The following is a 15,968-nucleotide window of genomic DNA, read 5'->3' as shown; positions in this document are numbered from 1 at the left end:
TTGACAGTACACGTCAGGTAAAGCTTCATAACCTCAGTAACCTTGAATAATCGAGTATAATTAATTGATGTCTCAGGTATTTCACTGCGTTGAAAGCTAAAAAGATGTATCCGATGACTTGAATATGCCACTGATTTTAAATATCGTAAATAAGTGGCTCCCCGAACACACGCGCTAACAAACAATTTATTTAAAGCAGATACTCTCGTCCTGCTTTATTACCTTTTTTCAGCGAATCGCGCTTTAGATACGCTGCTTATAAATTTAATATTATAATACGTAGTAATTTAGGAAGGAAATAGAATATGATTTTTACGGATTCTTAATTCATTAAGAGCATTATATAGTTAATTTGAACTTTATTCAAATGAAAACAGAGGACTAAATAACACAGATATATTTTACTAATTTTAATAATAATTATATAAGTGACACATAAAAAAAAAAGAGAGATGCTTTTTATAGGTATTGTTCTAATATGCAATTTGGCTAAATTACATAAAAGCGATTCTTTCTACGCAAGGTAAAAATCTAGTTAATCCGGGAAGAGATGTATGCAAACATGTAGCTATATTCGTTATGGAAATAATCCAAATGAAATATACGAGGTCTGTCCGGAAAGTATCGGGCCTACCTTTATATTTTCGTGCTAGCGTTATTCTTTATCATCTGGTGGATGGCATCCTTTAAAGTAATCCCCACTTGATTGAATAACACGGTTCCATCGATGTTTCCACTTTTTAAAACAGTCCTGGAACTCACTTTTAAGGATACCCTTAAGTACACTCGTCGCATTGTTTTCAACCGTTGTTTTGTCATCGAATCGGTGTCCTTTGAGTAGTTTTTTTAGTTTTGGAAACAGCCAAAAGTCACAAGGGGCTATGTCGGGACTGTATGAAGTTGTCGAAGCAATGCGATATTGTGTTTGCTCAAAAACTGCTGCACAAGATTGGATGAATGCGCTGGCGCATTATCGTGATGGAGAAGCCAGTCACCACTTTCCAAAAAGTGCAGCCGTTTTCTTCTTACTGCATCACGCAAACGTTTTAAAATTTGAACGTAGTATTCTTTATTGATTGTCTAACCTGTTGGTGTATATTCGTGATGTACAACACCTTCACAATCGAAAAAAACAATCAACATTGACTTAACGTTGCTCCGACTTTGACGTGCTTTTTTTGCTCTTGGCGATTCAGAATGCTTCCACTGTGAAGATTGTTGTTTTGTTTCAGGATCATAACCATAAACCCCTGATTCATCACCTGTAATAACTTTTCTAAGCACATTACCATCATTATTGACCATTTCCAGATTGTCCAGAGCGATTTCTAAACGAATGTTCTTCTTCTCTGCTGTGAGCAATTTTGGGATGAATTTCGCACATACGCGTTTCATTCCTAAATTTTCGGTTACAATTTCTGAAATGATAGTTTTTGGTATCCCAAGGTCTTCTTCTAGTTCTCGCACAGTCATACGACGATCTTGTTCGATTGCACTTCGCACTCGCTCAATATTATCTGCGGTTTTTGTCGTCGAAGGTCGGCCGGAACGAGAATCACTATCGACAGAAGTGCGACCATCCTTGAACCGTTTATACCACTCTTTTATTCGTGTTTTGCTCATACACTCGCTTCCGAAGGCCTTTTGCATCATTCAGAATAAGGAGCTCGGAGCGATCTTTGAGACCCACTACAGACTTGAGGCTCTTCACTTCGTCGGCGACACGATTGACTTTGGTCAAGATGGAAGTCTGGGTGGCTCTAATCCCGTTCCGAAACTCGGTGAATTGATTATTCACGAAACTGGAAAACCATGCTGACGGTTTGTCGCCCGTGGTAGGTACCATGCTATCGAGCAAGTGGATTTGGTCCACACTGGGGGAAGAAATAGTGGGAAGGGCAACCAATCGGTCAGTACTAGAAAAGTCACTCCGGGATTCCACCTTCAACGTCTTCGACGGGAAAAGCTCGTAAGGTGATGCCTGTCTCTTATAGTCTGAGGTTTCTACGAAAGACAAAGTGTCAGCTGAATCAGAGTCAATTTGAGTGGAAGGAGGGGATTGTAAAAACACGCCACCGGACTAACGAGAATTGGTCAAGACCGCAGACTCAATAGAACAGATACGGCAAATAATGGTCGCAAGGTTAGGGTTTAAGGTGATATCGGAACAGTGCTGATGGAAAGATCTATCACAGGCCTCGTACTGCAAGATATTGACACCCCGATAACTCAACGCTTCACCACACTCGGCGCATAAAGACAAGACCATTTGATAAAAGTGGAAGGTTTGAAATTTGAAAACAAATTAAGACAAATAATAGAAATTCATAGATTGTGTCAAAAAGTTTTCCATTTCTTCTCCCCGGGTCTCAAAACTTCACAAGAAACCAGTCGTATAACAACCGGAATAAACGAGTCGTAACATACTGTCTTGATTCCCTTATGATTTGATTAAATGAAAAATCCTGTAATGATGGATCGAAGGGAAATAGTGATAGATGGAAAATAACTTAACTTTTATTATATTCAGCAACGTTTCGTCAGCACATTTGCTGACCTCTTCAGGCTTTATTAATAAAAAAACACAACAAATTATTAACAATAGAGTTTTCACAAGTAATTAAAAGTATATAGTTATAAGTATATGAGTATACCTGATTTATCTTGTAGTTAAATTATTATAGGCTAAAATGAATAAATCGTAGCACAGTAAAAATTACAGTGAGAAATTAAGTATTTCACTTATATATATACCCTTCATCTATTTTCCCTTCCTTATCGATCTTAATAAAGGCTTATAGGTGTGACTAAGATATTGTATGTCCTTTAAAATTTCTTGTATTTTGCTGTCCGAAATTAGATCGTATGAAATCAAAGAAATCAGGAGTTCTGTTTCTTTTGCAGCCGTTATCTGATCGAGAGAAATCAGGTATACTCATATACTTATAACTATATACTTTTAATTACTTGTGAAAACTCGCAAATGAAACAGAACTCCTGATTACTTTGATTTCATACGATCTAATTTCGGACATCAAAATATAAGAAATTTTAAACAATGGAAGTTGACCAAGAAACAATTAATAGTTTCCTTGTCCAAACGCTATTTTTTACTAAGATGCAGAAGCAATGATATTCGTCCGTCACACATTTTTCAACATATGACAAAATTAAAGAATATCTCTTTCGTAAATAGACATTCTAAAAATGAATTTAATAATGTTCTGTCAACTCTAGCAAATAAAGTCTCAAAAATTAAGATACAAGATATAAACAGATATATTAAATTTTTAGAAAAACAATTAGACAAAACGACGTCGTTACTAAGGAAATCAAAAATTGACAATAAAATTTTAGATAATTATTTTTGCATGACTGAATCGAACAAGAACAAATTTAGACACAAGCTTGACTTATCACACAAAATGAAATTTCAGAAATTTATGTCAAAGAATCATAACAAAAAACAACAAAAATTCACTTGTTGCTAAAGTTGGAAAAAAATTTAACAAGCATTGATCTTCCTAAAGAAGTGGCTCAAACAATTTCACTTGGTCTAAAATTTTGTTACTCCACTGAGATTTATAATCCACAAATTTTAACTACTATAAAAAATGTGGAAAGTCTATTAGAAACAGACGTAGAAACAGTAGTAAAATAACGAGAATATTAGAAACAGCTAATAAAAATAAGAAACATATATCTAATGAACAAAAAGAATTTAAAAAAAAAATAAAATCAACAAAACAATTTTTGAAATTATATCCAGACATTATGTTTACAAATGCAGACAAAGGTAATGTCACAGTAGTCATGCCAAAAAAAAGAATATTTAGAAAAAATGAATACTTTATTAGAAGACAATATCACTTATATCAAAGTTAAATCAAACCCTCTGAAAAAATTACAAGGAGACGTAAAAACAATTTTAAAAGACTGGAATGGCAATGGTTTTCTGAAAAAATATTGGCATAATAATGATTTGACTCAAACGGACACAACTATAGCAAAATGCTATGGATTACCAAAAATTCAGAAAGAAAACGTGCCACTACGTCCAATAATTTCATCAATTAATAGCCCTACTCACAAATTAGCAAAATTATTATATAGTACACTTAAAAAAGTTATAAAGAAACCTAGCTTTCACATTTTAAATAGTGGACAGTTAAAACAGAAATTGAAAATTATTTTTATTCCAAACGATCATGTTTTAATATTATTGGATGTAAGTTCCTTATTCATAAACATATCGTGTGGTTTAGTCTTGGAAGGATTGGACAAACGTTATGAATAAATTAAAAATTGTGAGTTTCCAATAGAAGACATTCGGAAAGGTATACAATCTTTATATAATAACACATATTTTGTGTTCAACAAAATTTAATATAAACAAATATTTGGAAGCCCGATAAGCTCACCTCTCTCTCCTTTACTGGCTGATATTGTTATGAAAGACTTAGAGAAACATTGCTTGAGTGTGTTGCGGAATGAATATCAAATTAATCCTGTTTTCTATTACAGATATGTTGATGACACTTTGATGTGCGTTCCGAATGATAACATTGATTTAGTTATCGAAACGTTCAATTCTTATCACAATAGACTATAATTTACGTTTGAAATTGAAAAGAATAATTTTATTCCATTTCTTGATTTAAATTTAATTAGAAATAATAATAAATTAGAATTTGACTGGTTTAGGAAAACAAAACAAACTGACAGAATTTTGAATTTTAACTCAGAACATACAATTCAACAAAAAGTTAATACTCGTATAGTTTCAAATTTAGTTGACCGAGTGTTTTTACTTTCTGACAAAAATTTTCATTCCAAAAATTTAAAAATTATTACTAATATTCTGAAAAAGAATAATTATCCATCTTTATTTATCAAGAACCTTATAAAAAAACGGATCAATAAATACAAAAAAGGGTATAATAATTCGAGAAAATTAGAAAAACAAAAATTACCTACAGTCGCTATTCCTAATAATTGCAACATCTTCAGAAAATTTTCATTTGTTTTAAAAAAAGATAGCATTATGCCTATCCCGTTATTTCAAAAACCATTACAGGAGTTTATCCGTTTAGGAAAAGACAAATCGGATTTATTAGACAACACTGGTATTGTCTACAGTTTTAACTGCAAACAATGTTCAGCAGTCTATATAGGTGAAAGTAAACGTTCATTAAAAATTAGATTAAACGAACACAAAAAAAAACATTCATGCAGATACAGTAGTAGCTACACATAGAAGAACGTTCTCACACTAATTCAACTGGAAAAATGCTAAGATATTGGATTATGAAAAGAATTATGAGGAACGAAGAATATCCGAAATGTTACACATTGGCTTACATAAAAATACATTAAATAGAAAAGAGGATATACAATATCTTAGTCACACCTATAAGCCTTTATTAAGATCGATAAGGAAGGGAAAATAGATGAAGGGCATATACGAGGTGTGTTCAAAAAGTAAGGTGACTTTGTATTTAAAAAAAAAAATATTTATTTATTTATCAATATATATATGTTGTCCCCTTCAAAGTAATCCCCCTCAGATACAATACACTTATGCCAACGGTTTTTCCAATCCTCAAAGCACTTCTCATAAGCACTTTTCGGTATAGTCTTGAGCTCGTCCAGCGATGCAGTCATTATCTCTTCAATCGTTGCAAATCTCTGTCCTTTCATAGGTCTCTTTAGTTTTGGGAACAAGGAAAAGTCACATGGGACCAAATCCGGTGAATATGGTGGCTGAGGCATGATTGTGGTGTTGTTTTTGGCCAAAAAATCTCTCACAAGCAAAGATGAGTGAGCAGGGGTATTATCGTGATGCAAAAGCCGTGAATTGTTTTTCCACAATTCTGGGCGTTTTCTTCGTATTGCTTCTCGCAAACGGCGCATAACTTCAAGATAATACTGTTTATTGACTGTACGTCCATATGGTAAGAACTCCTGATGCATCACGCCATTGTAGTCGAAGAAAACAGTGAGCAAAACTTTGACATTTGATCGAACTTGGCGTGCTTTCTTCGGTTTTGGCTCATCTGGGCTCTTCCATTGGGACGATTGGACTTTGGTTTCGACATCATAACCGTATACCCATGTTTCATCACCAGTTATGACCCTTTCAAGCAAACTTGGATCGTCGTTGACGTCGTTTAACAGCTCCTGAGCGATGTTCATGCGACGGTTCTTTTGGTCAAAATTTAGCAATTTCGGAACAAACTTCGCTGACACACGTCTCATGCCCAAAACGTTAGAAAAAATTTCATGGCATGAGCCAAGCGATATACCAACATCCTCAGCAACTTCTCTGATAGTGATTCGACGATTTTCCAGAACAATTTTCTTCACTGCTTGAACGTTTTCATCAGTTGTTGACGTGCTTGGGCGTCCAGAGCGAGGCTCGTCATTGGCATCTTCCCGGCTATCTTGGAAGAGTTTGTACCACTTGTAAACATTTATTTTACTCAGAACAGTTTCACCGTATGCCACCGTCAACATTTCAAGTGTTTCAGAGCACTTTATTTTATTTTTTACACAAAATTTGATGCAAATCCTTTGATCCATATTTTTCGATAGCAAGAAATCGCCGAGCACGCAAAACACTTATAACCTTTACGCCTCTCACAACCAAACAAAAAATGCTATACACTTGTAACTTGGTACAGATGTTCGGGAAGAGTGTACCAACATAACAAAACCAAATAATCGATAATCGAAAGTACGTTGCCCGTGAAATTTGAAAAGTCACCTTACTTTTTGAACACACCTCGTATATGCTATCCTTGTGACAATCAATGGCCTTCTAATTACGATTCTATTATTAAAATTTAGCTATCTCATCACATTTCTTTCCTAACTTTAAAAAACTGGAAAAATTTACGAGAAAAGAGTAGAATTCTTTATCTTTTGAATCCATCTCTTTTCTTATACTGAGAGAAATCTGATAATGTAATTTTTACTGTGCTACGATTTATTCGTTTTAGCCTATAATAATTTGACTACGAGATAAATCAGGTATAATCATATACTTATAACTATATACTTTTAATTACTTGTGAAAACTCTATTGTTAATAATTTGTTGTGTTTTTTTATTAATAAAGCCTGAAAAGGTCAGCAAATGTGCTGACGAAACGTTGCTGAATATAATAAAAGTTAAGTGATTTTCCATCTATCACTATTTCCCTTCGACCCATCATTACAGGATTTATCATTTAATGTAATAATCGAGGTAATTTGAAAGGACAGATTGATACGACAAATTGAAAAGTTTGAATTTCGCGCGGAAATTTGAGTCACTGACCAGTCATAAACGGGAGCTTTGAAAAGTCAGGATTTAAATGATTTAAAAATTGGCACCTCAGTGGCACCAACTCAGTTAGTTAAGGAACAAAAATTGGCGGGAGATTCCGGAGTAAAATGATGCCATTTACAAGAGGCATTAAAGCGATTCGCAAATTAACCTAGAAATGATTAAAACGCAAAAATAAATAAATAGCTTATACCCAAAAATGAAATGAAAAAATGATTGATGAAGCGAACGCAGAAAATTACATCACAAATTAAGTAAATGGTAGAAAAGGAAACGTGATTTGACACAGTCGCTCGAATAAAATTAAAATTAAAATTAGAATTAAAATTGCCTAGCGTGTAGATAGCGCTAGATGAAAAATATAAACAAAATTAAATTAAATAAAACAAAATAAGATGAAGTAAAATTAAAATAAAATTAAAATAGCCGTCGCGATGACTAAGCGCAAGAACAGATTGAGTCAAAAGATGTGATGCGGTGAAGAAATAACATCGGCAGTGAGGAGTCTCTTCGAGTAGATTGAAATATGTGGATTAGCGGTAATAATTGTTGATACAGGTACTTAGCAGCAAAAATTTTGGAAGTGTTGAATTCGGTAAGGTGTGTAGTGTGTAGTGTGTAGAGTGTAGCACTCCTGGAGTGGAGGCTGTGTTGTTGTTTGCGTTGTTTGCAGAGATGTGTAGATCAAAACTCGTCAAAGTTGGAGATTTAATGAAGGTTATGTTGTAACCAGGCAGGCGGTTTATTCATCCACTGGCCAAAAAATTGACTAAAAGCCAATTTTTAGTAGGAAGCGCAGTGGCCAGCTGGACGGATTCGCCTGTAAAAATATGCCACTCGCGGAAGTGGCAAATGTAGGAAAATGTTTATAAAAGAAAAGAGCCTCAAAAACCAGTGTGTCGCTACTCACCGAGAGAGAGAGAGAGAGAGAGAGACAAAAAGAGCGAGCAAAAGAAAGAAGGATAGATAGAGGGATCCAGTGCGCGTAGAGAGGGGAAAGAAAGTACAGTCTAATCTAATCTCTCTTTTGTTTAAAGTATTTTCGTTATGCATTTCATTTTCCTCAGCTGGATCCATGCACCAATACGCTAAAAATAACTCCGTTCCAAAATAACATGTGACGAGAGCAGGCCGTGTGCCGGTCTCTCGTCTGCAATTCTCCTTCCCCCACTCGGCAAGGCGTGTTGGCCAACGTTAGGCGCATTAAAGTATGCGCCTAACACTTGGTCTTTTTGTTTCAGCGCCAAGGACGGGCCAGCGCAGTTGAGCGCAGGACAAAGTTGAGGAGCGCGGAGAGAGTGAGAAAAAGAGAGAGAGAGAGTACTAGGCCCATGCAGGGATAGGCAGGCGCACAACGCGTGACCGATAAGTGGTGCGTCGCGTGCCGCCTAACTAATAGGTCAAGGTAGGGAGAGGAGCGAGCGCCGCTGAGCGCCTGCCAGACGAGCGCGAGAATAAGTGCGTGCGAGAGTCCAAGCCTAGTCCTGCTAGAGTGCAGAGTGTGCAGTATTGGGATAGCTGAAAGGAAAGCCAACCCTACCGGCAACAGCTTATCTGCGACTACAGCCAGCCCCACCTGCAAGGAGAGTCAATGTCGCCTGCAGATACTTGGTCAGCGGCAATAACCAGCAGCTAGCAACAATCTGACCAGCAGCGACGACCGGTACTTCCTGCAATAGTACATCGCTCGAAATTCTCGACGTTGCGAGGAGCAGTGAATAAAGGTTAAGCCTTCTTTTCTTCTTTCTCTTTACATTTTCTCTCTCTCTGATGATGCGACGACCGGTGCGCGTTGAATAAGATAGCCAAGAATTCACGTGCCGGCTATCTAAAGGTTCGCGCTTAAGTTTAATTTATAGTAGTGTAAGTCGCGACCGGCGAATCGTCCAGGCGCCCACGTGCAGGGCAATTCATCCGGTATTGGTTCGCGTAATTTTTAAGTAAGTTTGTAATAGGTTAAGTATGCGAATAGGTATTAGGACGAAATGCGAAATATTTATCTGTAATTATCTTAAGTAGTTTACTATTCTATTTGTAGTTAGTTGGTCGATAATTTAGATTATGTTATACGCGCGTATGTTTAGTGCGAATAATTATTAATAATAATAGGTTAAGTTAAATATGATTTCTGTCATTGTATAACTTATTTATGACCTATCCTCTCTTTTCCCCCTCAAATGCCTTGAGCGAAAGTGCCTCACTTACCCCGCAAAATAATTGGTGACAAGGAAGAGATATTTTTGTCACAAACAAAGACTTACCGTCGTTATTGCCGTAGTTTTCTTCTTTGTTACGTTTTTTGTTTATTGAGATTTCCTATTTTCAATATCAAACTCACCTCTACTTTCAGAATCATAATACTTTTTTATGACCGAATCGTGGAGAACTGGAAATACACCTCTTTATTTGATGAAGTTTCAAAGATCTTCTTCAGTATCCATCTCTAAAAGTAATTTATCGCAAATATATAAAACAAATTTGACTAAAAGTTATCTTATACATTATCATTTAATTATGTGTGTGTGTATGTGCGCGCGCGCGCGTGTGTGTGTGTGCGCGCGCGTGTGTGTGTGCGTGTGTGTGTGTGTGTGTGTGTGTGTGTTTGTACGTATGTATAGGATATTTCACGTCAAGCGAATCACCATCACGAACAGAACGTGCTTTGACTGATTGAGACTTATGAGGTCTTAAAATGTTCGTCTCGGAACAGACTTTTGAAAGCCATCTGGCATTTTTCAAAAATGCAAAATGGCAGATCTAATATGACGGTTAAAAACTGAAGAAAACTTGAGTAAATGACAAAAAAGTGTTGTACATGAAAAAAATGTTGTTAATTCGCAACCTACCGGGCCATTTTTCAACTCAAATTGTAGCTGAGAAATAATGTCACTTGAAAACTGATGTGGTTAGATGAAAAAATCCAAAATTGTGGATCCAAGATGGTGGACCGAACATGAAAAATTCAACCGATTCAAACTAAAACCAGTATATAGGGATTTTTAGAAGCTCTAATCAGAAATATGATGTCAGTGATACAGAATTCAAAATGTTGGATCTAATATGGGGGATTGATAACTGCTTTATGCCAAACGGCAATGTCGCCCGAAAAGTATTCATATTTAATTTATTTTTATATGGGTTGTGGCGGTAAGCGTCTTGTTTGCGCTACCGTCTCGATCACGCGGCTGCCTACGAGGGTAGTACCTACTGGCCGGGGAAAGCGGAAAACGGGAACTCGGTACGATATGGGATGGAACGCGCGCGAAGGTACAAGAACCAGTCGAGAATCATCCATCCGAGAATTAAGAAGTGCACAGGAGCTAGACGCAAATACGAACGTTTAAAAAGAGTGCAGAAGCGAGTCCATCAATAATTTCCGTTGTTATTGCCGTTCGGAGTGAGTGGTGATATCACCATCGTAGGCAAAAGCGGCGACCTGAGCTATATTTTGGAAAGACGATATTAATCTGTTCCCCTTGACAGTGCGGCTATTCACATAAGGTAAGCTGGCCAGCTTCGCGTCGTGATTTTTGTTAAACGACCGCGCTTGGTTACTCTCCTCTTACGCCGGCGATTGTAAAAAATTCGGTAGCGAGCATGCAAACGTATATCGTGAGTGAGAGATTATAAACGAAATGATGCATAAGATTGTCGCGTGCACCATATAAACGTAAATGCGCGGGCCAAGCGTACTATAGATTAAATAGGAAATAAACTAGTTCATTTATGATTGAAACGTTAATTTATTATTGTTGTTATTGTTAGTAGTAAGTTGGTTGACTGACACCTGCCCTTCCTGCTCCCCGGTTAGCTAGCAAAATTTGATTATTTCTATCTCGCCGCGCGCATTCCGATACGACTGCGCATTGGATGAGACAACAAAAATAAAACGGAATTTACACCCCGTTACAGGGTATGAAAAGTGACTTAAATATAAAAAAGTTTTTGGAATCATTATTGTATAGGTTATTTTTGTACAATGATACACAACATCGGCACACACAAAAAAGTGGTCTATACTTTTTGAAGACGATGTGTACTCTTATGTATTTTGACTCGCTGAATCGTCGTCAGATATGCCAATATACGTCTAAAATCTTGCGCAAAATCGAAAAATAGCTCATAATCTTTAAAAAACAAGGAAAACCGACGTTTTTTAATGAAACATCGAGCACTTGTATTTTTTACATGTAAAGCTGTCATACTATAAAAGTGCAGTTTGCGTTAAATGTGCTATGTCACACCCGATGAGTGAATGTCTAATACACGAAAGAACAAACGAAATAAAATGTGCAGATTGTCAAGGGAATCACACTCCAAGTGACAGAGAATGCACGGTACATATACAACTCCAAAAGAAACTCTTCCCAAAACTAAGAAGTAAAACTCTCGATCATACAGACACGGACAATATAATGCAAATCAAAACAAATCAAAATAGAGTTAAACAGAACATATCTTACGCATAAACGACAGCTGAACAAAACGTAGATATCAAGGGTGAAAATCTAAAACAAAATAATATACAGTCAATACTTGTAAACCAAAACAAAATATGAAGCAAAATAAATAAACTTGAAAACACACTGGAACAGGAAATGAAAAATATGGATTCCATGATAAATCTACTAAACACTCTCCTATAGAAACTAATTAAATTCTCATAATGTACAGATTAAAACTAGCAAAATAGGACGTAAATGGACTCATGCAGATGTATCTACAAGTATAAACATTTCTAATATAAGAGAATATAGAGATTATGCTAATATCCGAAACACACTTTACTACCAAAAATTATTTGGATATACTGAATTATTCCGTTTACACAATAAATCATCCACTAGACAAAATACACGGAGGCATTGTGATCATAATCACAACAGAAATAAACCACTACGTACACTTGTTCACACGTGAAATTAACTTACAGACTACAAGCCTGATCATAAAAGGCTCGTTAATGGTAACAGCTGTTTACTGTTCTCCAAACAAAATCATCACAAAAGAAAACTGTATAAATTTTCTACAAACACAAGGAAACCACTTCATAGCTGGAAACAATTACATCTGTGGTGGGGCTCAAGATCACAAACTCCTATGCACAGAGGAAAAACTCTATATAAAGCGATGCAAAAGAATAACTGCATCCCAATTTCAAAAGAAATAATAGGACAATTACAAATTACCACTAATTGTTACAACTTACAAGGATGTCATCCGGAAATGCACTTTGCGCTGGCGTAGAGCTTTGTAATTGTCCAATTATTTCTTTTAGAAACAAATTTATAGAATTGTACTGATGGTACAATTTAGACTACAGAAGGTACAATTTTTCTGTGAATTTATTTTTGCTTAATTATGTCTTTTATGTGAACAAATAGGAGGTGAATTATCGATAACGATATTTTTTATTTTTTATGAGAAATATAATGGTACAATAACAAATAATTATTTTTTCGAGAAGTACTATTAGACATGCTCATTTTTTAATACAATTCACCTATTGTTGTAAACAGATTGTAAATATACTTAAAGGAAATAAAAAAATTTTTTCTTTCCACATTATTTCTATTCGTTGTATAAGGCTCATTGCAGCATGAAGGTCACTGAGAGAGGGAGAGAGAGAGATAAAGAGAGATACACAGACATACAGAGCGCATCACGAATGCAGTGAGCCTACAGCATGTCAACGAGCTACATTGCTAAATGAGAAGGTTAGAGAGGGAAAGAGAGAAAGATGTGTTATAAATAGATATGTATGTATGAGCAAGCGAGAGAGTGTTAACGCGTAAGGTTGGTCAATCGGTGAAAGAGAAAGGGCAAAACCTCTTTCACCTGTCGACAATCAAGTAAGAACAGTGAAATCAGTGCGCGTATAGAAGATACATGAGGATGCAATTCTTATTTTCGTTGGGCACTGACACCAATTTTCATGTCACTAGATCCCAGATCTAATTGAAAAATCGAGAAACTAACGAATCCTTGACATATGAGACAAGTTGTTCGCCGACACAGTGAAGTAACGATCAATTACTTTCACTGTATATACTCCAGTTCACCAACATTCAATGCGCGCATACATAGATTCGCTTGAGCGATTCTGTGTTCTCTTTCTTGTTCAAGAAGAGCGATCTCCAAATATTTATTGTAGTACTAGTTCTCTCTGCCGCTGGCCTTTGCTTTATTTCTTTTCTACTCTACGCTGTATTCATTAGTATCTTACTCGGTTTCGATATAAAGGTACTTTTGTTATCCTTTTGTTCATTGAAAGCATCTGACTCCTATTCTACGTTTATTTTTTATTCGTTTGATATCAGCCGTTTTATGATTTCAGCTGCAGCTACTAAAACCCATGATATTCTCGGTGGACTTTGCGATTTGAAAATCTCATTAACAGCCATCTGTAATACTGGACCGGGGTTCGCTCGGTCCACGGAGAAATTTGCTTCATGCTGCTTACCCTAATTATTCTTGTAGATATTATATATTCATGTTACTGCATTTCGTTGCCAAAAATCTTATAATAAATATTAATATATTATAAAATTACTTCTCATTCGAACAATATATAAATTTAATATATTATTTATTATATTTGGAAATTATTTTGTAAATTAATATATAACTAGTAATTAATATCGATCATGAACTTAAAACTATAATTTTTGTTTTAGGAAACTGAAGAACAGTAAATTATTCCAGAAGAATTATATACTCGAAAAATACAGAAAGAAGTGAAAAAAACGATATAAATAATTTTTAGATTGAATATATAACATAAATTCATTGATGTTAACACAGAAATTGAATATTTAATAATAAATATATATCAGAAATTCGACATACAAACATTTGATTTATTCATCATTTGGTCGATAAGTTCCTTATTTCTCTCTTCTGTAAAGTGGTTACTTTATATAGTTTGTTATACCAATCATATAACAAAATTCATGAAACAAATATAAAAATATAAGATTGAAGCTGTAGCAGAGAAATATAAAAGTTTTTACCGCTTGCTAAATTCTCACCACAGCTTACACATTTGTGGCGACTCGTTTCCCCAACTTTGTTAAATGGGGAGTCAGGCTACCGTTTTTTTGGTTATGACTGTCGTTGAGGATTCAAGTGAGAAATGCGAAAAAAGAATCTCAATTACATCTATTGATTGCGGTAGAAGAGAGTTATGATTTTACGTTAGGATCACCGATGATCAAAATTGACTGATCCTTAGCTTAGTCTCATACTTTGTCTTTGCTTTTGTGTCTCAAAGATAAAGGTTAATCAGGGCTAGCTTTTGTCAACAACTCTTCTCCCAGAACTAGGCATCTATAATAGGATTCATTGTATCTGTGAATCATATAATCCTATCGGCTCGGTTTACATGTATTATTTTACCTCAGATATAAATACGAGTATATATAAGTCAATTTCGCTCTTTATATGTCATTTTCGCAATCCATTGTTTATTAGGTATAGGTCCTCTTATACATTATAATAAGGGATCATATACGAGGGTCGTTTGAAAAGTCCGTGCAAAGTCAGAGAGATGGCGCTACTAGTACGTATCAAGGTTATTTTTAGTTAGTGGCATATCTTGGAAGAGCACACACCAAGTTTCAGCCAGATCGGCCAATTACTTTGCGTTTTACATTCGTTTCAATCAAAGAAATCAAGCGGTTGTAAAAAAATGGACGAAAAGAATTTCGTATATTGATTAAACATTACTTTTTCAAAGGCAAAACGCCTCAGGAGATTAAACAGAAGCTTGATAAATATTATGGCGATTGTGCACCTTCGATTAGAATATGAGCCATATGAGCACAAAAGACGCTGACCGTTCTGGACGCCCTGTTGAGGTTACCACTTCAGAAATCATTGATAAAATCCATGATATGGTGTGATGGCTGACAGAAGAGTGAAGGTGCGTGAGATTGCTAGTACTGTAGGCATCTCGAGCGAACGGGTACATAATATTTTGCACCAACATTCGGACATGAAAAAGCTATCCGCTAGATGGGTGCCGCGATTGCTCACGATTGACCAATAACGAGATCGTGTGAAGTGTTGCTAGAATGGTTTGCAGCTGTTCCAGCAAAATCCGCAAGACTTTAAGCGTCGTTTCATCACTGTTGATGAAACATGGCTACATCACTACACTTCTACAGACTAAAGAATAGTCTAAACAATGGGTTACCAAGGGGGAATCTGCTCCGAAAAAGGCGAAGAGAATTCTTTCGGCCGGGAAGGTTATGGCAACTGTCTTTTGGGATTCGCAAGGAATAATCTTCATCGACTATCTGGAAAAGGGTATAACCATTACAGGCGAATATTATTCATCGTTATCGGATCGTTTTAAAACCGAGTTGCTTTGAGAAACGTCCACGATTGGCCCACAAAAAAGTCCTCTTCCACCACGACAATGCGCCAGCTCACGCCTCAGCAGTTGTGGCCGCAAAACTGATGGAGATAGGGTTCCAACTCATTTCACATCCCCCCTATTCTCCATACTTGGCTCCGTCGGACTACTATTTGTTCCCTAATATGAAAAAATGGCTGTCGGGGAAAAGATTTTATTCAAACGAGGAGGTGATTGCAGAAACGAATGCCTACACAACATTTTGTTTTAATCTTTGTTA

The 15,968-nt window shown here is 35.9% G+C and overlaps 1 protein-coding gene across 9 annotated transcripts in view; it reads left to right on the top strand.

Moving 5' to 3' along the window:
• LOC131663661 (glycogenin-1) overlaps positions 1 to 14,168 on the top strand; it is an 895,804-nt gene extending 881,636 nt beyond the window's left edge. For all 9 annotated transcript variants that reach the window (XM_058934184.1, XM_058934188.1, XM_058934187.1 and 6 more), the window contains one exon: positions 14,007 to 14,168. In XM_058934184.1, coding sequence (XP_058790167.1) covers positions 14,007 to 14,024 — 18 coding nt within the window. In that variant the 3' untranslated portion in view covers positions 14,025 to 14,168. The remainder of the gene's footprint in view (positions 1 to 14,006) is intronic.
• The last annotated feature ends 1,800 nt before the right edge of the window (positions 14,169 to 15,968 follow it).

Source organism: Phymastichus coffea, unplaced genomic scaffold (assembly GCF_024137745.1).
Source record: "Phymastichus coffea isolate CEN01 unplaced genomic scaffold, Cenicafe_Pcof_1.1 PCOF00037, whole genome shotgun sequence".
Lineage (NCBI taxonomy): Eukaryota > Metazoa > Arthropoda > Insecta > Hymenoptera > Eulophidae > Phymastichus > Phymastichus coffea.
Note: the sequence above shows the minus strand (reverse complement) of the source record. Positions and strands in the feature narration are given on the sequence as shown.